This window comes from Cucurbita moschata, unplaced genomic scaffold (genome assembly GCF_002738365.1).
Source record: "Cucurbita moschata cultivar Rifu unplaced genomic scaffold, Cmos_1.0 Cmo_Scf00013, whole genome shotgun sequence".
Classification (NCBI taxonomy): domain Eukaryota; kingdom Viridiplantae; phylum Streptophyta; class Magnoliopsida; order Cucurbitales; family Cucurbitaceae; genus Cucurbita; species Cucurbita moschata.
In genome coordinates this window covers 2,823,282-2,848,800 of record NW_019268529.1, presented here as the reverse complement: position 1 = coordinate 2,848,800, position 25,519 = coordinate 2,823,282, and the positions used below count along the sequence as shown (strand labels likewise).

General features: G+C 35.4%; 4 protein-coding genes and 7 non-coding genes across 19 annotated transcripts; 3 read left to right on the top strand and 8 right to left on the bottom strand.

Moving 5' to 3' along the window:
• The first annotated feature begins 101 nt into the window (after positions 1-101).
• LOC111451146 (binding partner of ACD11 1-like) lies at positions 102-2,226 on the top strand. Its single transcript, XM_023091442.1, has 5 exons — positions 102-252; positions 622-731; positions 874-949; positions 1,327-1,425; positions 1,511-2,226. Exons 1-5 carry the CDS (start codon positions 247-249, stop codon positions 1,964-1,966), a joined length of 747 nt encoding a protein of 248 aa, XP_022947210.1. The 5' UTR covers positions 102-246; the 3' UTR covers positions 1,967-2,226.
• Positions 2,227-9,432, bottom strand: LOC111451148 (peptidyl-tRNA hydrolase 2, mitochondrial-like). Of its 3 annotated transcripts, none has more exons than XM_023091447.1 (8): positions 9,231-9,432; positions 8,282-8,587; positions 8,119-8,177; positions 3,940-3,999; positions 3,783-3,852; positions 3,386-3,455; positions 3,271-3,297; positions 2,227-2,644 (listed from the first exon to the last, which is right to left on the bottom strand). In XM_023091447.1, the coding sequence occupies exons 2-8, from the start codon at positions 8,486-8,488 to the stop codon at positions 2,595-2,597; spliced, it is 543 nt and encodes a 180-aa protein (XP_022947215.1). In that variant the 5' UTR covers positions 8,489-8,587; positions 9,231-9,432; the 3' UTR covers positions 2,227-2,594. The 3 variants fall into 3 exon arrangements, with proteins under 3 accessions (XP_022947215.1, XP_022947217.1, XP_022947216.1); XM_023091449.1 differs by lacking the exon at positions 9,231-9,432 and adding an exon at positions 8,751-8,861; XM_023091448.1 differs by lacking the exon at positions 9,231-9,432 and adding an exon at positions 8,761-8,857.
• Positions 9,433-10,326: 894 nt separating this feature from the next.
• Positions 10,327-10,398, top strand: TRNAG-UCC. Its single transcript has one exon. It is a non-coding gene; the product is annotated as a tRNA-Gly (tRNA).
• A 173-nt stretch (positions 10,399-10,571) lies between these two features.
• Positions 10,572-10,643, top strand: TRNAG-UCC. Its single transcript has one exon. It is a non-coding gene; the product is annotated as a tRNA-Gly (tRNA).
• A 1,180-nt stretch (positions 10,644-11,823) lies between these two features.
• Positions 11,824-15,361, bottom strand: LOC111451145 (protein SICKLE). 7 transcript variants are annotated; one of them, XM_023091441.1, is made up of 5 exons: positions 15,223-15,361; positions 14,729-14,843; positions 14,234-14,555; positions 14,179-14,197; positions 11,824-12,854 (listed from the first exon to the last, which is right to left on the bottom strand). In XM_023091441.1, exons 3-5 carry the CDS (start codon positions 14,516-14,518, stop codon positions 12,106-12,108), a joined length of 1,053 nt encoding a protein of 350 aa, XP_022947209.1. In that variant the 5' UTR covers positions 14,519-14,555; positions 14,729-14,843; positions 15,223-15,361; the 3' UTR covers positions 11,824-12,105. The 7 variants fall into 7 exon arrangements, with proteins under 7 accessions (XP_022947209.1, XP_022947202.1, XP_022947206.1 ...); XM_023091434.1 differs by having other exon boundaries at positions 11,849-12,854; positions 14,179-14,555; positions 15,223-15,360; XM_023091438.1 differs by having other exon boundaries at positions 11,849-12,854; positions 14,179-14,523; positions 15,223-15,360.
• A 986-nt stretch (positions 15,362-16,347) lies between these two features.
• Positions 16,348-16,469, bottom strand: LOC111451902. The gene has a single exon (XR_002712059.1). It is a non-coding gene; the product is annotated as a small nucleolar RNA SNORD14 (small nucleolar RNA).
• A 68-nt stretch (positions 16,470-16,537) lies between these two features.
• Positions 16,538-16,660, bottom strand: LOC111451901. Its single transcript, XR_002712058.1, has one exon. It is a non-coding gene; the product is annotated as a small nucleolar RNA SNORD14 (small nucleolar RNA).
• A 296-nt stretch (positions 16,661-16,956) lies between these two features.
• Positions 16,957-17,044, bottom strand: LOC111451889. Its single transcript, XR_002712047.1, has one exon. It is a non-coding gene; the product is annotated as a small nucleolar RNA R11/Z151 (small nucleolar RNA).
• Positions 17,045-17,468: 424 nt separating this feature from the next.
• On the bottom strand, positions 17,469-17,540 carry TRNAG-UCC. Its single transcript has one exon. It is a non-coding gene; the product is annotated as a tRNA-Gly (tRNA).
• Positions 17,541-18,841: 1,301 nt separating this feature from the next.
• Positions 18,842-18,913, bottom strand: TRNAG-UCC. The gene has a single exon. It is a non-coding gene; the product is annotated as a tRNA-Gly (tRNA).
• Positions 18,914-20,806: 1,893 nt separating this feature from the next.
• On the bottom strand, positions 20,807-25,458 carry LOC111451730 (cellulose synthase-like protein D3). Its single transcript, XM_023092261.1, has 4 exons — positions 24,723-25,458; positions 23,671-24,578; positions 22,772-23,582; positions 20,807-22,683 (listed from the first exon to the last, which is right to left on the bottom strand). Exons 2-4 carry the CDS (start codon positions 24,537-24,539, stop codon positions 20,926-20,928), a joined length of 3,438 nt encoding a protein of 1,145 aa, XP_022948029.1. The 5' UTR covers positions 24,540-24,578; positions 24,723-25,458; the 3' UTR covers positions 20,807-20,925.
• Between the last annotated feature and the right edge of the window lie 61 nt (positions 25,459-25,519).

Genomic DNA, 25,519 nt, shown 5'->3' with positions numbered 1-25,519 from the left:
AAAATTATATGGGCGAAAATTTAATATCCAGTAACGCTACCCATTTAACTATATAATGAAAACTTCTTAAAAAAAATAAAAAGAAAAAAAGGACTGAGTCAGTTTCTTTCTTTTGCCATCTGTATTATTTGCGAACCTAAACAACCGCCAAGCCACAACGCACCTCTCAAGGTCATTCTTCCTCTCTCTCTCTCTCTCTCTAAGAACTTGGATTTGGAACTTCTCCGGTGGATCAGACGGAGCAGCATGGCGGTTGGTGTTCAATTTTTCCTTATTTTTCTGTTCATTTTGTTCCTAATCTTGTTTGATTTCTCGCGATGTTATTACCTCAAGTTTCATTTTGTTCTGAGGCGTGATTTTTTCTTCTTATTAACTACTTAATATAGGTGAAACAGCATGTTTCATTGTTTTTTCCTCCCGTAATTTTGATGAACAAATGCGTGACTCGTACTCAGGAGATGGAGAATGCGTACTTCCGTTGTAATTATGGCTTAGTATTGGAATTTAATGTTTCGAACAAGATATAAGGAAATTATTGAAAGCACCGAAAACGTCGAAATTCGTCTCTGATTTTCCAGAAACTGACTTGATTTTGGTTGTTTTTTTGTTTAATCGTTACAGTCGCAGGTGAGAACGGTGAGAGTTACCAATGTCTCGTTGAGCGCGTCGGAGAAAGATTTGAGAGACTTTTTTTCTTTTTCCGGTGAAATTGAAATTGTCGAAATGCGAAAGTGAGTGTTATTTACTACTTCTCGAGATTGTATTTTAGTTCGATAGGGATATGGTGATTAGCAGTAGGATTGTTACTTTTTTCTTCTTGATCAACTGTTAGTTCGTATGCGTTTTCATTTACTTCATTTTGTTTTCCTGTAGGGACAATGAACGATCTCAAATTGCATTTGTTACCTTCAAGGATCCGAAAGGAGCCGAGACATCGATTCTACTCTCGGTTGATACAATTCTCCCTTTCTTCATTTCAATTGTCCTTAAACTTAAGATATTCTGAATGATTTCATTCAAATATTTGCTTATTTACTTAAGCTTCCATTAGAAACTGTTTCCGAATGTAGAACCTCTCTTATGTTATGAAAATGGCTCTAAGGTTTGAAAACTACTTAGAACAGAGTTTCATTCTTCAGATAGAAGAGGTTTAACAGAGTTCTCATCCATTTATTCCTGTAACATGGGAGAATGTCTTCAATATGATTGCCATGATGTGTTCAAAATGCATAGTTAACTTGATTTCTATGTCTCATTACCAAGTGATTGTTTCTTGTATCATCTGTTTTCTTACCTGATTAGATTAAACTATCTTGCGTTACTCAGGGAGCTACAATTGTTGATCAGCCTGTTAGCATTGCTTCTGCTCCAGATTACAGTCTTCCTGCTGTACCTGCCAGTGCCCCTCTACCAGTGTCTTCTCCAGTATTTTCTTCGATCTTAATCCTACAGTAATTTTCAATCTTGTCTTTCCAATTTCTGACATGAATGAACAAACATGTTTCACCAGTCTGCAGAGAATGCAGGCTCTGGTACTGCTGGATCTGCAATGAATAAGGCCGAGGATGTTGTGAGCAGCATGCTGGCCAAAGGCTTCACTTTGGGCAAAGATGCCCTCAATAGGGCAAAGTCTTTCGACCAGAAGCACCAATTGACATCAACAGCCTCATCAAAAGTCCTTTCTCTGGACCAAAAGATTGGCCTTAGCGAGAAGATTAGCGTTGGCACGACGGTGGTGAATGAGAAAGTGAAAGAAATGGATGAGAAGTTTCAAGTGTCTGAGAAAACCAAGGCAGCAGTGAACAATGCAGGAACAGCCTTAATGGCTAACCGGTACGTCTCAACCGGGGCTTCCTGGGTTACCCAGACGTTTCAAAGAGTCGCAAAAGCAGCCGTAGAAGTCAGTCACAAAACAAAGGAGAAGGTTTTAGCTGAGGATCAAGCGAAACAAGAGGGAAGATCTTAATTCATCCAAGAGCCCTGATCATACCCCAACATATATATCATATGTATTTGGCCAAAACAATGTGAGGAGTGAGGACCTATTCTTCTTAGCTTGCTATTTTCATCTCGGTTGATTGACATATTTTCAATGCCTTGTTTTAGTTTTTTGTATCAGGGAGTACACAAATAATCTACACGCTTATGTTGTAATTCAACCGTAAGAAAAACATATATGCTATGTGATTAAGTGTCCAGAAATGATCTTTATAAACATTATTTGCATACGTGTCGAAACTTGGACGAACCAAATGGAACTTGGTTTGATTGAATATAAACTCTAAATCCTTAAGACAATGCAATAGAAACAAATTAAATAGAGAATTAGACTGAAATATAGATAGTTCTAAAGCAAGGTAATCCAAGAACTTCCCTACTGTTTCTATTGCATAAGAAATAGGTTAACTTAGACATGGTCATCATTGTCATCATAAGAAATGGTAATAGTATTTAGAATCGCGATAGCTTAGCTCCGCGTAGATCGGTTTCATACCGTGTTGTTGGTCCAAGCATGGATGGATTTTGCAGAGCCTTCTGCTACAGAACTGAAGTCTTCAAGAATTTTGAGGTGGTAACAGTCGAGAATTTAGAAACTACAAGAGTTTCAACCCACCAGTTACATCATCAACCACTTCAACAGGACCTGCAATTTGTGAAGTAAAAAGTGTATTAGTCTATACACTACTGATGTATTCATATCTCATTGGATGATTCACGTTAGTTAATACTAATTCGAGGTGCAACGAAAAACTGACAAAAAAGATCACTTTAACTGACCGAAACCGATGTTGGTTTGGTCTGGAACTGGTTTGGTTTGCATACAAGGAAAACCAATTAAATTCGGTCGGGCTCAATTTTGGCAAGGCGAACGGAGTCCAACCAAACCAGCTAGTTTCTTGGAGTTATTGCAAATGGCTAACTGCCGGATCAAACTGGCTAAACCAATGGTGAACAGTTTGGGCAGTTTGGTTATGTGTCATAGAACGGTTTGGTTCGGCTTGGCTCGGTTTTTCCATTTTTCTTTATATTTCTCGTGGTTCAGTTCCAATTTGACACTCAAATTGAGACGATACGAACCAATATACCCCAATACTAATTCCAGTAGGAATGCACCAATATGAAATTGTTCAGTAGATCCACCAGCTAAACTAACCAAACATGAGTTAGAACAAAAACACAAAAGAGGTAGGGAGTTCACTGGGCTATTATGATAGAATAGAAAACTCCTTGATTAATATATAATGGTTGCATGGAAAAAAAATCACTTACCAAGAATTGCCATCACCGTTCTCGAATCTAGAAGAACAAAAAAGTGAAAATGAGTGAATTTGATAAAGTTGGTATTAAAACGTCGACCCATTTAAGTGAATTTCATGTAACTTACTAGGAGCAATTTGAGTTCTTCCGGCATCAATGGTAATATGAGTTGGTAGCTTCAATGATTTTGCCCTCTCCTGATGTACAATAATATATAAAAGTTTGAAAACTAAAAGAACTGAGATCAACACCTAAAAGTATAAGAATCAGAGGGAACTCAGAAGCCTCAAAGAATAGAAGAAATATAAAAAAGATCAAGCTGTATAGAATTGTCTCAGATATTATGCAAAATTAAGCTTACACCACTATTATAAATACATATGCACAAACTAGAAAAACTAATAAATATCGACCAACTGCAAATGTGATATGCTTTCGACATATACGGATAGCAAAGAATCAGTTAGATACCATAAAATCACAGTGGAATTCTTAGAAAAAGGAAATCATAGTGGAATTGTTACTTGCAAAACTAGCATGTCTTCCTCACTTTCTATTTTCAGAACCACCTTGGGTTGTGCACACATCTCCCATCTGCATGTAAATAAAATCAAATAAATGAGCGGAGAACGAAGTAGACGATGCCATTAATAAAGGGAGGACTATCCTGTACATACATACCTATTCAAAGCTTTCGGTGCACGATAATGGAGCTTCTTGTAGAGACCCAAAGTTGCATGACTAACAAAAGCAAGCAAAGTAGATTAAAAGCTAGTCGAAATTCAATTTACAGCATTAAGAAACTGGGAAGTTCACAGTGCAAAGATTTGAGAAAATTAGATTACCAGTAGTTATTAAATAATGTGAAAACTTGGCCTCTCAAGTAGTAGTAATATAAATGTTTGTGTAGAATTGATGGTTCTTTCAGTAAGTATCCGCCACAAAGTTAGCTGATAATTGCAATTATGTAATAAGGGTTTTTTAAAGACGGCAGAACAAGAAAGTTAAGTCTGGTTTTGGTCCATATTATTACTTTCTTCAAGAAGAAATGCCTACGCATTATTAGAATATGTATTTTGTATGCTTGAAAAGTTTTGAGATGAATCAAACCACTAATCATGAATGATTAGCATGTATTTGAAGTAGCGATTACAAGAAGCAAAGTAAAGAAGATTCAAGAGGCTTACATTTTCAAAGGCTAGCTACTAATGTAGTTGAAACAAAGAATTTTTAGCTCAAAAATCTTTATAATATTAATATATCAAATCAGGAAAAGAATAGAATGACCATAAACATCACTTGACATTGGAAAGTGATTCGAAGACTTTTTGTCTTGGGTAGTTGAACTACCATTTAAAACTATTTATGTCATATCTTATTTTCTTCCATTTTTATTTAAGAGCTCTTATTGATAGTTGGTTGTTTGGAGATGAATTACCATTATGTTTGGATTTCTTCAATTTTTATTTAATAGCTTTTATTGGTAGTTGGTAGATTAACTACCATTATGGTTGGATTATCTTTTTGGTTTATTTAAAGGCATGTAATATTCAAGTTTGAGGATCATGATGAAATACAAAAACCTTGTGTTTTCTTGAAACCCTTTTGGGTGTTGTTTTTCGTTTTTTTTTTTCAAACCTTGCTTTATGTTTGAAGTTAAACTAATTCATCGGATTAGTCTTGATCAACCTAATTCTGGAGTGAGTCTTCTTGGGATCTAAGAGTGACCATCATAGATTCAATCCTGGAGTGAGTCTTCTTGGGATCTAAGAGTGACCATCATAGATTTCAAGTTCGATCTATGAGTTATTCATCCATCTAACGTCTAACCAGCTCTTGGTTGGAATCATTCGTTAAATTAACTTTATTTGTAAAAGTTTGTAAGGATCCTAGAAAGATCGCTAACTTTGCAAATCCAGCAGTTGTTGGCGCTTATCACTTGGTATCAGAGCATTTGGTCAACGTTCTTTGGCCGGCTCAAGAGGTAAAATATCTTTACTTTATGTTATTTTTTTTCTGTCAATTTTTCTGAGTCTCTTGGATTATCAAGGAAATGTCTCAAAGTAATTAGTTCTTGTCATTAATTTGAGTCTTGTTCAAATTTTCGAGCTATTGATCCTAACGATGAGATACTAGTCTTAGCTCGTGAGAGTTAATCATTGAATTGATTATAATCAAGCTTTATACCAAAAAAAAAAAAAAAAAAAACCAAATGATAAGCGCCAACCGATGGATTTGCAAAGCTAGAGGTCCTTGCAAACTTTCACAAATAAAGCTAACTTAATAAATGATTCCAACCAAGAGCTAGTTAGAAGATGAATAACAACTCTTAGATCGAACTTGGAATCTATGATGGTCACTCTTAGTTCCCAAGACGACTCACTCCAGAATTAGCAAGATTAATCCAATGAATCGGTTTAACTTCAAACCCAAAAGTAAGGTTTGAAAAAAATAAAAATAACACCCAAAGGATTTCAATAAAAGACAAAATTTTGTATTTCACCATGATTTTCAAACGTGAATATTACATGTCTTTAAATAAGGCAAAAAGATTTCAAACGTGAATATTACATGTCTTTAAATAAGGCAAAAAAATAATTCAAACATAATGGTAGTTGAACTACCAACTACCCGTTACCAATTAAAGCTATTAAATAAAAATTGAAGAAAATAAGACATGACATAAATAGTCTTAAATGGTAGTTCAAAACAAAGACAAAAAGTCTTCCATAGTCTTAAATGGTAGTTCAAAGACAAAAAAGTCTTCAAATCACTTTCGAAGGTCAAGTGTGATTTCATATACTAATATTATAAAGATTTTTGTTCTCAAAAATCTTTTTCAACTTGTACATTAGCTAACCTTTAGAGATGTAATGTAGAGGCCTCTTGAATCTTCTTTACCCTACTTCTGCTAATCGCTACTTTCGGATAGTGGTTGGATTCATATCATCCCTCCCTCTTTAAAAAGATTTGACGTGTTCATTCCCTTCTTGATAATGCATTTACTACCACATTGTCCTTTCCTTTTTTTTAATGAATTACATCAAGAAATGTAATTTCATAAGGACAATGTGGTAGTAGATGATAAGAGAATGAAGACTTTGATTCGAGGACAAATCGTTTTAAAGAAAAGGAGATGATATGAATCTAACCATTGATCCTTTGCGTGTACCCACATGTACCCGAAGGAGCGATTACAAGAAGCAGGGTAAGATTCAAGAGGCCTTTTCATTACATCTTTCTAGCCAATGTACAAGTTGAAACAAAGATTTTTTAGTCCAAAAATCTTTATAATATTAGTATATCAAATCAAGAAAATAATGGAGTGTCAATACACACCACTACATTGGAAAGTGATTTGAAGACTTTTTGTTTTTGGTAGTTGAACTACCATTTAAGACTATTTATGTCATGTCTTATTTTCTTCCATTTTTATTTAATAGCTTTTATTGATAGTTGGTTGTTGGTAGATGAACTACCATTATTGTTTGGATTATCTTTTTGGTCTATTTAAAGGCATGTAACATTGATCATGGTAGAATACAAAAACATTGTGTTTTCTTGGAAAACCTTTGGGTGTTTTTTTTTTCAAATCTTGCTCTAGGTTGGAAGTTAAACCGATTCATTAGATTAGTCTTTATGAAGCTAATTCTGGAGTGGGTCGGTTAGGGATCTAAGAGTGACCATCATAGATTCCAAATTCGATCTAAGAGTATTTCATCCTTCTAACCAGCTGTTGGTTGGAATCATTACTTGTAAAAGTTTGCAAAGATCCTAGAAGGACCTCTAGCTTTGCAAATCCAGCATGGTTGGCGCCTATCAAGTTTCATGTCATTGATCTCAGAAAAGATACAAAATGGAATCTGCAAACTTCATGAAGATCTTTTACTCTAGGGAAGATTATTATACTTCCTCACCAAGTAATTTTACTTTATTAGGGCTTCCTATGGTTCATTTGGAATGAGTGGGTACTTGGAAACATCTCAAACAGGAATGGCTTAAGAAAATCACTTAACATTTCCCAAAAAAGAAGGCCAATCCATTTAAAAAAATTCCACTGGCACATGAATGAATTTCTACCACCTGATGACGGCCAAACAACAATTCTCATAAACCATCCTGATGACATACGAAGATGCCCAAACGAAAAGCCCTAGAATCATGGCGACCAAGCTTGAGGAAGAATTTATGGATTGGCTAATACAATAATTAAACTAAGGAAATTTCGAGCCATCCTCAAATGTGATAAAGAAAGCGGAAGGACTTGGTGAAAATCCTCCTCTTCCATCAAAATAAAATCCTCTTCTAGACCAATACAAAAGAACAAATCAAGAACCTTACAACTACGAACCACCACCCTGAAGCAATGGCTAGATCATAGGGAGACAAATTTGGATTAGGCAGGATGGTAGAAGGAGGGAAGGAGAGAAGGGAGAGATGAGAGAGCATTACAAGATTGCTGAAGCTATGTAGATTCCATGCATCAATAATTTTTTTCGATTTTAACAGTGCCAAATTTCAAAAAGAAAAAAAAAAGGAGTAATATTATCATCCAAAATTTTGCATTATTTCAACTTCTACTTCAAAACTACTATTATCCAAAGCCTCTCATGTTATTATAGTCATTATTCTAGTAAAATTTGTTATAGGCATTTTGGGAAGTTTACTATACCAGGTGTGCAGTGCATTGTTAACCTAAACTCCTAAACACTATATGGCCAATTCTTGGGACTAGTTTTAACAAAAAGCTACTCGGGCATGTACATTATCCACGCAGCAGTAAAATTCAAGATTTCTATGATTGTTAGCATTCAAAACATCAGGGAATGAAAGAGAAACCACAAGGTGGTAAAAAAGTACCTGCATTGGGCAGCAATTTTTCCTTTTCCCATTTTCAAATCATTTCTCACGACTAAAACCTGCAGAGATACATGAAGTGTTATTGCATTTTTTGAGTCAGAGAGAGAGAACGCCTTATAATCATCAAAGAGAAACAGAAATAGACAGAGACTCAGAGACAGACCATCTTGAAGTCCTCGAGAATGTCAGCCAAGTTTTCAACCTCCAGTGGCTCTTTAGGCTTACCCTTCTTCCCAGTTCTGCTGGATTCGTTGCTTTTGGCTAATTTGGCTTTGATAAAGATGCGAGGAGGATACTTCGAACCAATACAGTATCCCAAAACAAGGCAGCCGGCCCCTACTACAATGGCACTCAGCCATGTCAGATCCATCCAATTTAGTCTCCAAAATGCACTCCTCCAGTATTGAAGTCTAGCAAGGATAGATAATGCTGGACCAGATACCAAATTCTAATTCAAGCAATAAAAATCCTACATAGTACAGGAAAGCTCAAAATTAAACTCAGAAACAGTAAATACAGGAAGAAAACACCAAACAGAGGAAAGAAAAAAAAATCCAAGACAGAGTGAAGGAAATAGCAGGAATTTTCTCAAATTTAGGATTATGAGTACAGCAAAAAAAAAAAAAAACTACCGATTTTTACTTTATTTTGCTATGCAGATAGCAATAAAAACAATATGAATGTCATTTGGAGATCCAATTTTTCTGGAACACAGATATAGTAATAATGCCAATATCTGATCAACCTAGCAAATAGATCATGAATATACAAATAACTAATTGTAGGGCATTTTCTTACACAGTAAAGGTAAAAACTGCTTCAAAAGTAAGCAATCAGATTCCAAAGTACGCTTCACAAAAAAAAGCTAATTAACAAAGTCAATCCAAGATGCCCTCGCATCAAAACAATCGTACAATGTCGATTTCACAGCAAACATACATACAAACAAACTTAAAACCCTAACATTCAGCTTTAAATTAACCAATCCAGGTCCTCCATCGCATCGCAGATAATGCAGTTCTTGATAGAAACTCGCGAGACGTTTGTCAAAATAACATTCTTTTCAGGAAATGAAGAACAAAACAGGTGAAAAAAAAAAAAAACAGCATTACCAGGCGTTGAATGACGATGAAGCTTTATGATTGCATTTAGCTGACGATCGGCAGCCAGAATCTTAGATCAGACTTCAGCATAAGTCCGCCATCACTGAAGGCTGTGTTCGAGGAGGCGAACCATGCGCTTTCTCAAGTGCTCCTGCTCGAGTTACTTCTCAAAGTGCTGAGGTTATTTTACCCATTCCCAGAAAACTGAGGATTTTATCTTCAAATATTTTTGCATAAATAGCTCTTTTTTTATTTTTTTAGATTTCTGTCTTTTTATGATTATTATTATTATTATTATTTGGAAATTTTCAATTTCCCGACCTAGATTAATAATTTAATTCACTCACTAATTTTAACTTAAATAATCACTCATTTCAATAAAATCTATAAATTAAGTTTAATTAATAAATTGAGTCGTCGAGTAACTTTGTTTTTTATTGCACTATATAACTCGAACCAAATTTTATAACATGTTTTTAGCACTGTAGTCGAGGATTTTAATTTATTACGTTGATAATTCTTTTAGTATTATTGAATGTAGGTTGTGAACGGTAAGCCATTAAGCCACATCATGGAGCAAAGTATAATGCACTTGGAGTAGTCCAGGCACGATCAAATTATCTTTTAGTTGTATTCCTCTTAAATGTGTTTACACGACTCGAGTTTAAGATGCATTCATCTATACAGTTAAATACTGATACATCTTTGTTTATATTTGTAGATGAAAACGTTGAAAGATTATTCTTTAAAACATCACGAGTTACTTCTCTCTTTTTTCAAAATGTTATTTTCTAAGTTTTAAGAAATCTAAAGAAAACGTCCTCCATTTAAGTATAGGGTGCAGAGCTAACACTGCACGATGAAGAAAGATAAGACAGTAGAATATTTGTTTTGTGATGCATTAGTAACCAAGAATGTTCGGGACTCCTACGTTTGTGATTGGATGAATGCACTAAATAGAAGTGAATATGCGTCTATTGAAGGTAGCCCTCGTAGTTAAAGATCACCGAGGTGAGTATGTTAAAATGAAAGTAATTGCATTGTAGAAGGATTTGTAACCTTATATTAAGTTTATATTTAAAAAATTTACTACCTTACACAAATAGCGTTTGTAGTCCAACGGTTAGGATAATTGCCTTCCAAGCAATAGACCCGGGTTCGACTCCCGGCAAACGCATTTTTTTCTTTTTTTAAAAACCATTTTCTTTTAGGGATCCGATTATAAAATAATCCTGACTAATTCAAATTTAATTTAGTTTTCATGTAACTTAAATTTTAGATTTATTAACTTATTTTGTAATAAATATTAATAATAATTGTAAGTAAATAATAAAAAAAATTACGTATCTAGCGTTTGTAGTCCAACGGTTAGGATAATTGCCTTCCAAGCAATAGACCCGAGTTTGACTCCCGACAAACGCATTTTCTCATTTCCTTTTTTCTTTAACCAGTTTTATTTAGGGATTTCTTTTCATTGGGTAGGTCCTCAAATTTCACATTTTGAATTATAAAATAATTTTAAGTAATTAAAATTAAAATTTAATTTTCATGTATCTTAAATTTTAGTTTTTTAATTTATTTTGTAATAAAGTTTAGTATTATTCTTGAATGATTAATTTAAAAATTAGTCCAACCAATAGAATAGTTGCCTTCCAAACAATATTCTAAAGTTTGTCTCTCCCCAAATGCATTTATGTGGGTTTTCATCCCATTATTTTATAAAAATTTGTTGAATGTCGAACTTTTTGAAAATAATGTAGCTCATAGAACTAAAGTGAAGCGTTTGTAGTCCGACGGTTAGGATAATTGCCTTTCAAACAATAGACCCGAGGTTAACTCCCGACAAATGTAAACAAGAAAGAAGAGGGTAAAGAGCTTTTAACAAATGTGGAGCAGTGAATATATTTCAATATTTTCTATAGAGATCTTATTGCCTTCGTAGTTGCAGATAATGTCAATCTATTCATTTAGGTTACCCTATTCTTAACTACTCACATTTGTAATCATCAAAGATTTATATGTAAGCTCACTCTAGGCCCGAGAAACAAAAGATATACAACAAGAAAGAGGAAAATTATTGAATAGAGGAACTTTGGAAGATTTGAATCTACACTGTGTTGATATTAATGATGATTCATTAATGAATCATATCTTTCGACACAAAAAGGTTATGCAAACACACTTAAAATTTCAGACTATTTTTCGAAAAAAATCTTCATAATATATCTAATCCATGCATAATATCATGAAAAATGGATACAAAATTTGGGTTGCTACTTAATATCGAAAATAGGTCAAAAATAAGAATCTAAAAATAAAAAATTTAGATATTTATGACCTATCCTACTCGAACCATGACATAATATATGTTTAGAATAGAATAGATTCTATAGGCACCATCTCATTAAAAATGTTCTATACATCTGCTCTTACTCGAGGCTTTTCAGACTCCGTAACATAATCGAACATTAGATTTTTTAAAAATAACTTGTGGAAAAGCAGAGGCCAACCCTGCATATTTTCCTCCTCTTGTGGTTAGTTCCCAACTTTCACCATTTACTCAAAATATCAAATTCAGCAGATACGTTCCACATTAAGAAGATGATGAAACAGAGCAATATTATTATAACATAATCCTACTAAATTCTTTATAAAGACGAGCATAGCTAAATCATGTCCATCAGTCAAACACGGTCCACAAACATGTAGCTAACAGAAAATAGCTCATAGAACTCACAAACTAACATGGAGAGATATAACTGTCACTACAGATTTACCTTAAATATTACCATATTAAACCAGCGTATGGAGAAAAATTAGGCTGGGATTTTGGGAATCCCTAGTTTCAGAATTACAGTAGGATGAAATATCTGGATAAGAGTTTTTACTCACCTGGTGTGTTGTTGGCTGCTTCGTTGAAGGAAGCAGCGAGATACTCGGCGAGGCTGGGTTGAGAGCCTGACCTGCCAGAAGAAGCATCTGAAACTCTTGCTTTTTTCGTATTGAATTTTGAAATCCAAGATTCTGAAGGGTTGGCAGAACTTCTCAATGGAGCAACTGGCCTCCAAATACCAGGTTGCAGAACCTTCCAGGGATCTTCAAGCATGGATGGATTGTAAAACTGTTCTGGTCTAGATGATTCGTCTGATGAAAAACGACGACCATGAGAACCAAAACCTCGTCCCGAGCCAAATCTTGGACTAGGGGTCATATTGCCACGATGACCATGGCTGCCTCCACCAGGACTAGAACTGCCTTGATATCCAGGACTAGGACTTGGACTGAGGTGATTAACCATGTCATGCGTTTGATTGGGGTAAGAATTACCTCTTGGTCCAGAGACAAAGCTGGGTGAGCTCATATCCCTTGGTAGCTGGCTAGGGAATTGGTTGACAAAAGGGCCTCTGGGGGAGTTCATCCCCCTTGGGGGAGGGCCGGGAAAGTGGTTGACATATGGGCTTCTAGGTCCACCCCACATATTAGGACTTCTTTGATCCATAGGAAAAGGCCTGGGCATTGCTGGGCTACCATGGCCACCAGATCCACTATAACCTCGTGCATAGAATCTCTGGTCAGGTGAATGTTGATGGAATTGATGAGGCGCAGAGGGAGACATTTCAGGGTTTCTCATTCCTACAACACAATATTATATCTAGATTTGGAGGAGAAAAGTGATTCCCTAACTACAAAATGCTGAAAGAACATACTCATGATGAGAAATAAAAGAATTTATAGCTGATCGCCATATGAGATACTTCCCAATTCTACCAGTAACATCACATAAACTTTAATGTAAAATATTAGCAAATACTAATAGGATAGATGTGAAATATTACAAAACTCATGTCTTTTATCATTTAAAAAATACTGCTTTCACGATTGCATGGCATCCAACCATGGGGAGGAATTAGAAAGTTTGAATTGGAAACAAAAATCAAACTACAGAAGTATATTTTACACAAAAGAGTGCTATGTAGCATTTATGTTAAATATATACATTTACCTCCCCCATCAAAAGCTTGCAAAACAAACATACATTTAAATCCGAACCACTAATAGAAGCACATCTAATTGTATATCCTTAATACTCTAGACATTTAACATTCATGCTCATCAAACCAAATAAGAACCATAAAAGGAAGAAAGACTAACTTTTATCATTAATTTTCTCAAAAGTATATGACTAGCTTTTATAATTGATTCTCAATATGTTTCTCTTAGAATCCCTCCCATAGTGGCTCGGATTAAGAAAGCGACAAAAAGTTTTATATGGGAAAGCCTGACATGAATGATGGCAAAGCCACCTTTTCCTAGTTGGAATTTTCTCCAACACGCAGAAAATCTCTCCTTTCCTCTTAAAAAGGTTATGGAGAGTTCCACTGAAACAAATAGCTTGTGGATTTTTTTTCCTTTTTGTGTGAGGAGCCAGGCAAGTAAAGTTATAAATGTCCCGTTTGTTTCATGGATTTTGAAAGAATTTGGTTTTAATCACAGTAGTAGAGAGGATACACAAGCTATTCTTGAGACTCTGGTTTGTTTCTGCACTGCTCCATGATGCAGGCTCTTTGTTCATAACCAGAAGCATTTAATGTTCCTAATAACATCTCCCTACAGCCATCTCTATATTCAGAAGCTCTCAAAAGGTTCAAACTAGAAAGAATCGACAGTTTTTTGTGACCCTAAGTTCATTTTACAACCTCAAGTTGGGAGCACCTTCTACTAGATTTTGTTTATAGATTACATGTCTGTATTGATTTGAAAGCTTCTTTGTAACATTTTTCCATGGAGGGGAACATAATAACCCGGCACATTAGGCCATTTTTGACCCATGTATTCGTAATTGGACCCTTTTATAATGAAGCATCCACCATCAAACAAGTAGCTCGATATCCTATTCCCAATACATGATCCTTTATTTTTTTCCATCCACAAATTATTTAAGAAAACATAAAATTACCTGGAAAATTTGATGGAACATAAACATCCGGAGAACTATTGAGGTGGGAAGGAACATAAGCATCTGGAGAACTATTGAGGTGGGAAGGAACATAATCATGAGACACAGTCTGATTCCCTCTCTTCTTGCTAGAAGAAAATGCAGCCATAGGGTTTGTGTAATAATCAAATCTTGGGGCGGTACATGGTTCTGATTGCCCAAGCATGTTAGCTGAGGACTCAACCAATGGATTGGAAAGATGATTAGGCAGAGAAGTTTCGATATAATTAGCGACATCAGCCTGCGAAGCTTCCATTCGCATTGCTCTCAGTCGCTCCCTCCGTTTCTCGGATTCTTCCATTTAACCTAATATCGTCAATTCTCAATCACTGTCATCACTGAAAACACACAACAGACTCGATCACAATGAAAATTAAAGACTCCTTCATGAACAGGAAACAAAATTCTCATAGATCTATAATCCCTACTTGGAGGTTACAAAAATGCACCCCGATTGAAATTAATTACAAAAAGAAGTAAAATTACAGAATGAATCGGATAGGGAACTTACAACAACGACCGAAGATAACTGAAATTACGATTCCAAAGAACAATTGCTGTTGAAAGAAATCCCTAGCTACTTCCTTCTCTGTGATTAACGACGAAATCCGTAGTCCTATAATATTCTTCAGCAAAGTTTCGGGTGTAAGGAGAGAAATTCCTAGAAATAGATAACTTCAACAAATTATACCTATATCTATATTTTATGTAGCATCTTTGATCTTTCATATAAAAAAACATGTCAATTTCAGCCTCTAACGAAGACCAAGAATTGTAAGAATTGTAAGCCCCAACGAAGAGCCCAACAGCCAATCAAGACTCTACGACAAAGATCCTAGTTCAAGAAAATCTCTAAGCAACAACGAGGTCGAGCAGGAATTAGGCTAGGAGAATGAATTCAAACTCAGCGAAGATAGCATGAATATCGGTAAGGATTTTCATGAGAGATGTAGTTTTTTCGTAGTGTCAAATGCTATTCCACATAGATGGAAATTGAAATAATACCTGTTACAACAACGGAGTCTATAAAACTGCTGCGAGGAGGCGGAGAGGAGGCTGCGGTAGCGGCAGGGGCGGAAGAAACCACGACGGCGACACCGAACTGCTGAAAACGGTGAAGAGTCATGAAGGAGAAGAAGCATTATGGGGTGAGTTTTGTCTTTCTCAAGGAAAAAAGTGGGCTGGGCCTTTGAAAATGGGCTTTATAATTATTTTATTTTTCATTTGTTATATTCTTTTCTTAAATTAAATAAATATAAAAGTTTAATATAAATTGTATATTTATATTTTTTACTTCAATTTTATTTTAGTGTATCAAATGACCAATAATGATTATTTATTCTCAATTTTATTTTTAATATTTAAATACCCTAAATATTCTTGCATATAACATATTTATTATTTTAGTTCCTTTTTTTCCTTAAAAACAAAAAACATAACAATTTTTATATTTAAAAAGATAAATTATACGCTTGTTGCCTTATTTCTGTTTAAATTTTAAACCTATGAATTGTTTTTTTTTTATTATTTGGAAATAAAATTGACTTCCAAATTATTTAACTGTATTTATTATTATTGTTCAAAAATATTTGTTTAAAATAAGTCTATTATCCCAAGTTATGCTCCATATAAACATTAATATTTCATGCAATTTAAACAATTTCATTTCTTCATTTAAGATAATTAATTCTTATCAAACTAAGTAAAATGATCTTAAATCAATAATATAACTTTAATTAATTAAATTTTAATTTAATAATAATTTGTTAATAAATATAATAAATTTAATCTTTTGAATCATAAATAACTTACATTATAAAACATGGAACTTATTTTTAAGTCGGTTTACTTAATAAAAAATTTTAATAGTTATTCTCAACTAAATAGTCTTAATAAAATTTATATAAATTTCCATTTTACATAAATAATTCAAAATAAAATTAATTATAAAATTAACCAACACTAGAATACGTTTGATCTTCATTTGTCAATTGTAAAATTAAATCAAATAATTATATTTTAATATGGTATTTTAATGATGAATGAACACTAATTAAATTAATCCAATGTTTATAAATTATATTTTTGATAATTATGAATGGTAATTTGGTAAGGAGAAGATGATTAAAAGGACTCAGACATCCAAGGAAGGATAGAGCAGCATTAGCTCTCAAGCCCGGCGAAGGCGAAAGCTCTAAGGCGGCCACTGCGAATGTTTTGAGAAACAAGCCTTACAGATATCATCATTGTTGCCACAATTTTCAAATGAAGAACATGATCAAACAAACGAAAAAAACAGCTATCTTAATATGTTCACAAGAGACTCAGACATCCAAGGAAGGATAAAGCAGCATTAGCTCTCAAGCCTGGCGAAGGCGAAAGCTCTCAGGCGGCCACTGCGAATGTTTCTGAGAAACAAGCCTTAAGGATATCATCATTGCGAATAGATTTTCAAATGCTAAATACCACACGAATCGAATATGAAGAAGTTAGAAGGTGAGGATCTTCAATCCGATAACGATCAAAACTTAAGTATGAAGAAGTTAGAAGGTGAAGAAGTTGAAAACAAATTTTATGTAATCGAATCAAATCAGAAATTCTAACAAAACACAAAGAATTCAACTTCATCAAAGATTCATCATCCGCTAAAACAACTATACGTACGAGAATACAAAAACGAATCGTCGATCAGAAAACAGAACAGTACATTTGAACAAATCTGACCAAATCAAGTAAAGTAGGCTTTCAGTGTGTGTAACAGTCAGATCATTGATAGTAAAATCTCACTGAAATCCGCTAAGATTATTGGAAATATCATCATAAGCATATAGAATCGAACACGCAACTCAAAATAAATAAATAAATAAATAAATAAATCCAAACAAGTCGAGAACCGACTCCACAACTCAACCAAATTCAAGAGGATGCACAAACAGCAAACATCAAAAAAGTGAAAAAATAATATGAGAATTAGAACTGAAAGGTGGAGAAAAATGCACAAAAATCTTCGGTTTTCAGAGGAAACTTGGAACTGGAGAAATGAAAGCCAAGTATGGAGGAAACGACACCTTGGGAACAAGAGGTCGAATTAGGGTTTATAGGCCATCGACTGATAAATTAGGGTTTTTCCTGTTTTCTTCCCCGCAACTTATGGGCTGGGCCGAAACATGATAAAAGTATATCTACTTGTCAGATGTAAGCTAAGCCCATTAAGAAAGGCCCACATACCAAAACTCCAAAAAAAGTTCAGTTGCGTTTGCCGGGAGTCGAACCCGGGTCTATTGCTTGGAAGGCAATTATCCTAACCGTTGGACTACAAACGCTAGATATCTAAAATTGTAGATATTAAATATTTATTTTTTCACAATATGACATGTTAAGAATAATTTTTATTTTCTTTTCATTTAAATACTTTTATGAACCTTATTATAATATATGTGGGATGAAATTACTTTCGTTTGGGCTTATTCACGTTATCTTTCTTAATGGTGTAGTGCTAGTTCCGCACCCTATATTTATATGCATAACGTCTTCGATAATTTGGTAAAGAAGACATGGTACTACCTGAACGAGTGCATCTACTTTCGAATGTTGTACGTATATCTCTTCTTTTCAATCTTTGACGGGTCCATCCATGACTACAGTTGGCTCATCATCGCTCATTTTCTCCAATCACGGACACCTTGAGGTTTAGTGACATGTTCTTCATCGTCCTCTAAGTTATATGCCACCACATTATTAGACAATAGTTTAAGCAATGGTGGTAGAATCGTCATAATAAGATACACAATTGCGAGTGTGTAAGGAATATTTTGTCATTTGTTGTTTGAGACAAATGTATTGCTAATGGTATTTCTTAGCTTTTACGGATTATGTGGATATCGATGAATATGGAAAGTTAGGTACTCTCATATACATATTATTTGGTACTGTGCATGAAATGAGAAATGAACGAAATCCTTAATTACTTGAAATATGTAATTTTAATGTATACGTCAAACCCTTTCAATGTCCCACCTATGTAATCATTTTCACTCTCATTCTACACAACACCGAAACATACTCATATGTGAGACATTTTCTACGCAAAAAAACAAAATATATATATACATAAGAAATAAAAAAATTTATTTTTCGAATAAAAAATTGCTAAATTCCGAGTTGGGATTGAAACAACTTAAATTATGACGAAAAAGCAATACATTCTTATACAAATATTCCATGATTAATACATGTATTAATTAAAGTGGATGAAATAGCATAAAATAAAAAGGTTAAAATTGTACTAATAATCCTGGAAAATTGAAAAGTTTTTTTTATTTAAGAAAATTTTAATTCAAAGGAACAACAACAATGAAAATAAACCCTTAAGAAAAAGTAAAAAAGAAGAAAAACAAAAAAAATTGTGTTTCGCGGGAGTCGAACCCGGGCCTAAACCCTTAAAAGAAAAAGTAAAAAAGAAGAAAAGCAAAAAAAATTGTGTTTCCCGGGAGTCGAACCCGGGTCTAAACCCTTAAGAAAAAGTAAAAAAGAAGAAAAACAAAAAAAATTGTGTTTCCAGGTAGTCGAACCAGGGTCTAAACCCTTAAAGAAAAAGTAAAAAAGAAGAAAAACAAAAATGAATTGCGTTTGCCGGGAGTCGAACCCGGGTCTATTGCTTGGAAGGCAATTATCCTAACCGTTGGACTACAAACGCTAGATGATTGAGAGTTTGAAACTAATTGGAAATTATATTTATTGGAAGATATTAAAACGGGCGTTTGGGCGGGAAAAAACATGGATTTTAAATACTTTTGTTTATATTTTTCTATTTTTTTATTTTTTAATTAAATTAATAAAAATACCACTAAACTCTTAAAAGTTTTAATAATATTTTTAAACTTAAAAAAAAATTCTATAAATATCTTTAAATATAGTTTGGGATGAATGAAAATCTCGTTACTTTAGTTTAACAGGATGAATGAAAATCTCGTTACTTTAGTTTAAATTTTAATGTTTAAAAAATACGTTGAACATTAAAAGGTTTTATTAATACTTTCAACTTTTACAAAAAGTTTAAAAATACACGGACAGTTGCTGTTATGTTTAAAAAGTAATAATGAAATTTTATGAATATTTTTTAAATATAATTCGTAAATAGATTTTTTTTTTTCTGCTGAACCAAGTACTATTTCTATTTATAATTAACCAAAAAAATATATAAATAATGCGTTTGCCGAGAGTCGAACCCAGGTCTGAAGGCAATTATCCTAACCGTTGGACTACAAACGCTAGATGTGCAAAATCGTTTTAAATTATTTAAATATACTTATAATTTACATATTTTTCACAATTTTGGGGAAACATTAAAGAAAAACTTCCACGTGGAAGAAAAGGAATATTTAATTTTTAATTTCATCCCATCCCGAAAATTGAATATATATAATGCAATAATATTTAAAAAAAATTGTGGATTTTTTTATTCTTTTTAATGTAAATACTTTTATTTATATACATATTTAAAAAATATTCTATCAACATCAATATTTTAAATTTAAATATTTGGTATTCATTGTTTCAGAAGTTTCAATTTAATTTATCATATCATTTTTATCAATAATTATTAAATTTAACTAATGGTAAGTTTACATGGCATAATATGGAGCGAATTTTAATATAGTTATAAAATGATTTAACTCTTAGTTGTAAAATAATTATAAAACAATTCAAATGTCAAGTTATGATTGGTTTGCTACGTTCATATTGAAAGTCATTTAAATATTTACTCATTGATATTAACGATCGGTCTTCTAATTCTTAGCTTAAGTCGCTACTACATGTATGACGTGATGTTAATTTTAAAAGAAATCAACAACTATAATTTTTTTTAATCTAAAATAAGGCATACACACATCATTCAAACGGTTTCTTTGGGATCTCGAGAAATACCTTTAAACGAAGGGAACATGATTTCATCATTTAGGAGGAGTATCAAAGTGTTTAACCAAAATAGTCACGTTCCTTCAACCAAATGGATCATGTGTTATGATTCTTATGTGCCGGACCTCGTGCATATACATGATTCTATAATTAAACATGCTTTGATTTGAGCAATTCTATATTGGGTGACCTCTTGAAATTTTTTCTAGAATGCATATGAGTGAGAACAAAACATATTAAAATGACTGTGTTAGTCTATGGGAATAATTTTCACTTTTAGAAAGCGAGGAGTAGGTAACCTAACCATGTTACTGGGCTATTAAGAGCCGAAAAACCTAATATCATAACTTTGTTGTATAGATAACAACTTTAAACATTACTTAACCATAGTATATCTCTCTTTTATTCAGGTATCACATTTGCAAATAAAATACATATGAGTGAGAACAAAACATGTTGAAAGAACAATGTGTTGAATTGTGAAGATAATTTTCATTGTTAGAAAGCGAGGAGTAGATAACCTAACCATGTTACTGAGCCATTAGGTGCAGAAGTACCTAATAATATCATAGCTTTGTTATATAGATAGTAACTTTAACCGGTTCTTAACCATCGTATATCTCTCTTTTACTCGGGTGTTACATTTTTCAAATACAACGATACCCAAAAGTTACCCAAAAGTGAATTATTATAGATGGTAAAAATTTGCAAGAATTACAACAGAAGAATGTACCTAATTCAAGTTTATGAAGTGAAAGAATTTTGGGAGACAAAAAAAAAATTAAGTGTTTAAGGGAATGTGAATGAACCTCCAATTTGGTTAGTTCCTGATGGAGGACTAATGGCTACCCAAAGAAGAGATATGGTGATAGCAATAAGCCCTGACCACACAAAAACAATGGTAGGTGTTCTTCCTCTTCTTCCCATCAGCCCTTTGGCAAAAGGGTAGAGATGAGCCAATACCCAGAAGCTAAAGAAAACGCCACCGATCAGTCGGCTCCATTGCGGTATCACACTGTATATCGTTCGGCTAAACCCGACTGCTATTGCTATTAGGTTCGTTATCATGATCGTGATTGGTGGTATCATTAGAGATGTCCATTTCACTATGTAGAGATCAGCAAACTCGTCGTCAACGTCGTCACCTCCCGATTTCGATGTCAAAGTGAACGATATTTCGATCCCAGCAACGACTTTTAGCAGACCCTGAAGTACAGCAGCAAGATGTGCACTTGTACCACCAATCAACCAGAACTGCTCATTCCTCCACCACTCTTCTAATTCAATACCAGACCATCGGATCTCGAGCACCGCAAGCATGCACAACGTTAACGTGATAACCAGAAGGTATGTAAGGAACGTGACGTTAAGCGTTTGGACGATGAACTGACCGGAGAACAGCGACAGTGCTGGTAGAAAGCAATATACTATGAGGAAGATTGAAGTGAATGGATATATCCCCACGTTTAAGTATGCTATTCTTTGTAGAAGTTTCATTCTTGGACTAGCTAGGATGGCGTTGTTGCGGGAGAAGAAGATCTCGACCGACCCGGTAGCCCATCGGAGGACTTGATGCAGCCTATCTGTTAGGTTGATCGGAGCTGTCCCACGGAAAGCGTCTCGTTTTGTTACGCAGTACACCGATTTCCATCCTCTATTATGCATCCTATATCCAGTGACCACATCTTCAGTAACAGATCCGTAAATCCATCCAACACGGTTACCCCATTCGGTCTTGTCTTCGTACCAGCAAGAAATGACACTGATTGCCTCTGCAACTGTTGAAGCATCGAGGAGATCACGAGGGATCGTAAGAGCACCCGGTGGACGTCCGTTCTTCACGGCAGGGTGATCGGCCAAGGGGCGGCCTTGAAATTCAGCAACCGGGATTGAATCAATAAGGAAAGTAGAGTTCCCAAATCTCTTAGGAAACAAAGAGAGATTCATTTCTTCATCATCAGAATCACCCATTCTCAAAGCTCTGCTCTCTTCCGGTGTGCTCGCAACGGATGTATGCTTTTTTCGTCCGCCACAACAACAACTACAAAAACCAGGGTGATGCTCTTTCGATCGAGGTGGATCGAAACCATATAGGGCAACCCTTCTAAACAGACATCCTGTTCCGACGTACACTGGTCCTTGAAGACCGTCAAGAGCTCGCATGTTAACGTCGAAAAACACAGTGTTGTGATTTGCATATCGATCGGAAGGATCAATGCCCTCGAACCTTTGAGGGAATTGGACATAGCAAAGACGATCGCCTCCACGATCCATCATGAAGCACATTCCTTCTCTCATTGCTTGAGAGTTGTAGATATAGTGGTCACAATCGAGGTTGAGAATGAACGGACCATTCGACATGATTGCCGAGGCTCGAACTAGAGCATTCATCGCTCCTGCCTTCTTGTTGTGGTCATAGCCTGGTCGTTTCTCTCGAGAAACATAAACGAGTAAAGGAAGACGAATATCGACCTCGGAAGTGTCGATAAGTTTCTCATCTTCAACATTTCCATGAAGAGGTTCATCACTAGGTGGCTTCAACATCACCTATAACAAAACAAGATAGACACCTCAGTGAAAAAAACGATCGAAATCCCTATTTAAACAATGATCTTCGAGTAGGTTCGCGTCATACCTGTATGATACCGGCATGGTCACCCTTCGAGTGCTCAGACGATGGCTGCAACCAAGTCCCTGGCCAATGCGTGCCATCAGCCATCCATGTCGCTTTAGCGATTTTCACACTCTCAATCGGTTCATCAGCACCAATGTTCTGTTTCTGAAGCTTCATAGCTTTGATTTCTTCTCGTGCATGATAAGCATCCGAGCGACGACGAATAGAGTCAGGAAGTCCATTAATACGAACTTTGAACTCGTCATACTCACGCTTAACACGTCTACGATCCTTAACAAAATCTGGCTTAACTTTGTTCTTGAATGGATCTCTTTTCAAACTAAAATAAGACTCGGGATTGCGCGGTTCGATGCCATGTTTTCGACAGAAAGGAACCCAAGTATTAGCAAAACTTGCAGCTTCAGCCATGGCCTCGAAAGTTAAAAGCGCACCTCCATCATCAGAAACATAACAAGCAAGCTTTTCAACCGGATAATCTGCAGCTAGAATCGAAAGGATCGTGTTCGCAGTTACAAGAGGCGGTTCTTTCTCGGGATCTGCAGTAGAAACAAAGATATCTATGCCCGGTAGATCAGATTTTCCGGTTGGATTACTCGGACTAGGTGTTTCGAATTTCTCCGTCAACACGTTAAGATCAGTAGCTCTATTGATGGGGCACAACTTCGGCAGCTGATCGAGCAGCCAAGAAAAAGCAAACCAAATCTCACAAACTATAGACATAGCCCACAACCAGTACGCATCGGTGTTCGGATGGCTCACTCGCCAAGCCAAGAAGAACCCGAGCACGACCATTCGAACAACGATCAAAAGTCTGTCACAACAATGTTATTCAACAATAAGTTGGATGAAATCCCATAGCATGCTAGAATATCAATACCACTTATAAACTAAGAACATACCGATACGGGCTAAGAACAGCAGCAGGAATCTTCAACTTTCGAGTTAGGGGCCGCCACGGCTTATTCATGAACTCCATAGGCTCGACTTCATCAGTATTACCATTATCAAAACCCTCATCCTTTGGCCATATAGCATTCCCATATCCATAAGTTCCTCTCGTTTCGAATAGCCATTTATTATGATCAAATTCTCCAACCCCCGTGTGGCTTCGCATCAACGCAGATTTCGTCGACTTCATCAACGACAGCCTCCTCTCCATCTTCGACATTGTGGCTGGTGGAGGAAGCGGAAGCGGTCTTCCATGTTCAACAGCAATTTCATCAAGATCTGTGTTTTTATACGGTTCTTTGCAGCCTGGACAAATCCCACCACCTAGTTTAACAGCATCGACATAGCAATCTCGACATATCTTGAAATCGCATTCACAAGGGAGTATATCATTTCCACGTTCGTCGCTCATAACCTTAGCATCACAGCCAGGTATAGAACACGAAGATCCTTTCGTACCCGCCATTTGAGGATGTGTTGCTTCAGATTCAATCACTTTGTCCATTAAATGAGCTCGTGTTATGTTATTGAACCCACCGGTAAACAGCGAATTCGATACGTATTGTTCTTCAACCTTCTGTGAGATTGAAGGATCCATTGGTTGATTATCAGGCGTTGGAGGAATGTGCACAGTATAGTTCATAAAGTCACCACTCCCAAGCTCGCTATCGAGATCATCCCTCGAGTAGCTAATATAGCGACCGGAGGAGGTTCTCCGACCGAATGTCACAGTAGGTGGAAGAGGAGGCTTCTGTGCTTCAGATGCATCAGAAGCTGTTGACAAATTTGAACGGTTTGGCTTGAATGACTTCGATGCCATTGTCAAACGCAATACAAGTTCTTAAGTTAAATCCAGCAGCTGCATAACAAAAAACAACATCTAATGTCCGAAAACGCCACAAACAGATCAAAATCAAACAATGATTCATAATGCATTGTATGATCGAACAATCTCAAACCCCAAAAGAAAACACAGGTTTATAAACGGATTCAATAAACATACCTCCTCAGCGAAGAGTAGAAGAAACCCACTTCAGAGAAGCCTAAAACTGGAACAATCGGAGCAGATAGCCGGAAAAATCTTGCTCCAAATGGATGGATTAGAAGAAACCCACTTCAGAGAAGCCAAAAACTGGAAGAATCGGAACAGATAGCAAGAAAAATCTTGCCCAAATGGATAGATTAGGAGAAACCCACTTCAAAGAAGCCTAAAACTAGAACAATCGGAACAGATAGCCAGAAAAATGTTGCACCAAATGGATGAACTCAAGGGCTTCACCATTGCCCCATTGAGAACGGAAAAGCAGAGAAAAAGAGAATGAGGGTTGATCGTGAGGAGGACTAAGAGCACTAATAGGGCATGATTGAAGGAAAAAGAAGAAATAGTCAAGATTGCCAACACTAATCGACCATGATTCCAGGGTATCCTTGAATTATTCCATTCCCATATCAATTTTATATACAAAAAATGAGAAGAAACGTCACCGATGGAGGAAGCTTCAGGTGGGCTCAATGAAAACAGAGGTGATGCTCTGTTTTTTGAGAATTAAGAAACAGTAATGGCGGAGATGAGTTTGATTCGGGTTCGAACCATATGGATTCCGTGAAGATTTGGGTTTGAATATTAAATTAGAGGAAGGTAGTGAAGGAGGGCATGGAAGAAGTCGTGAGATTTCTCTATCAATGGTAGGTTTCACTGTGATGCAGACAACGTGGAGAGAAAAGTGGACTTTTACTACGCGGAGGGAGAAACAGAGCAAAGGAAAGAACAAGAAAAAAAAAAAAAAAAAAAAAAAAAAA

Excerpts from the sequence above, each read along its gene's own strand:
- LOC111451146 (XM_023091442.1), top strand. Across the intron at positions 950-1,326 it reads AGACATCGATTCTACTCTCG|GGAGCTACAATTGTTGATCA; the intron begins GTTGATACAATT and ends TGCGTTACTCAG. Across the intron at positions 1,426-1,510 it reads CTCTACCAGTGTCTTCTCCA|TCTGCAGAGAATGCAGGCTC; the intron begins GTATTTTCTTCG and ends ATGTTTCACCAG.
- LOC111451730 (XM_023092261.1), bottom strand. The coding sequence starts at position 24,539 with ATGGCATCGAAGTCATTCAAGCCAAACCGTTCAAATTTGTCAACAGCT. Across the intron at positions 23,583-23,670 it reads GCTGTTCTTAGCCCGTATCG|ACTTTTGATCGTTGTTCGAA; the intron begins GTATGTTCTTAG and ends TTGTTGTGACAG. Across the intron at positions 22,684-22,771 it reads ACCATGCCGGTATCATACAG|GTGATGTTGAAGCCACCTAG; the intron begins GTATGACGCGAA and ends GTTTTGTTATAG.
- LOC111451145 (XM_023091434.1), bottom strand. The coding sequence starts at position 14,518 with ATGGAAGAATCCGAGAAACGGAGGGAGCGACTGAGAGCAATGCGAATG. Across the intron at positions 12,855-14,178 it reads TGTTCCATCAAATTTTCCAG|GAATGAGAAACCCTGAAATG; the intron begins GTAATTTTATGT and ends ATTGTGTTGTAG.
- LOC111451148 (XM_023091447.1), bottom strand. The coding sequence starts at position 8,488 with ATGGATCTGACATGGCTGAGTGCCATTGTAGTAGGGGCCGGCTGCCTT. Across the intron at positions 3,298-3,385 it reads AAGAACTCAAATTGCTCCTA|ATTCGAGAACGGTGATGGCA; the intron begins GTAAGTTACATG and ends TTGTTCTTCTAG. Across the intron at positions 2,645-3,270 it reads AACGGTGATGGCAATTCTTG|GTCCTGTTGAAGTGGTTGAT; the intron begins GTAAGTGATTTT and ends CACAAATTGCAG.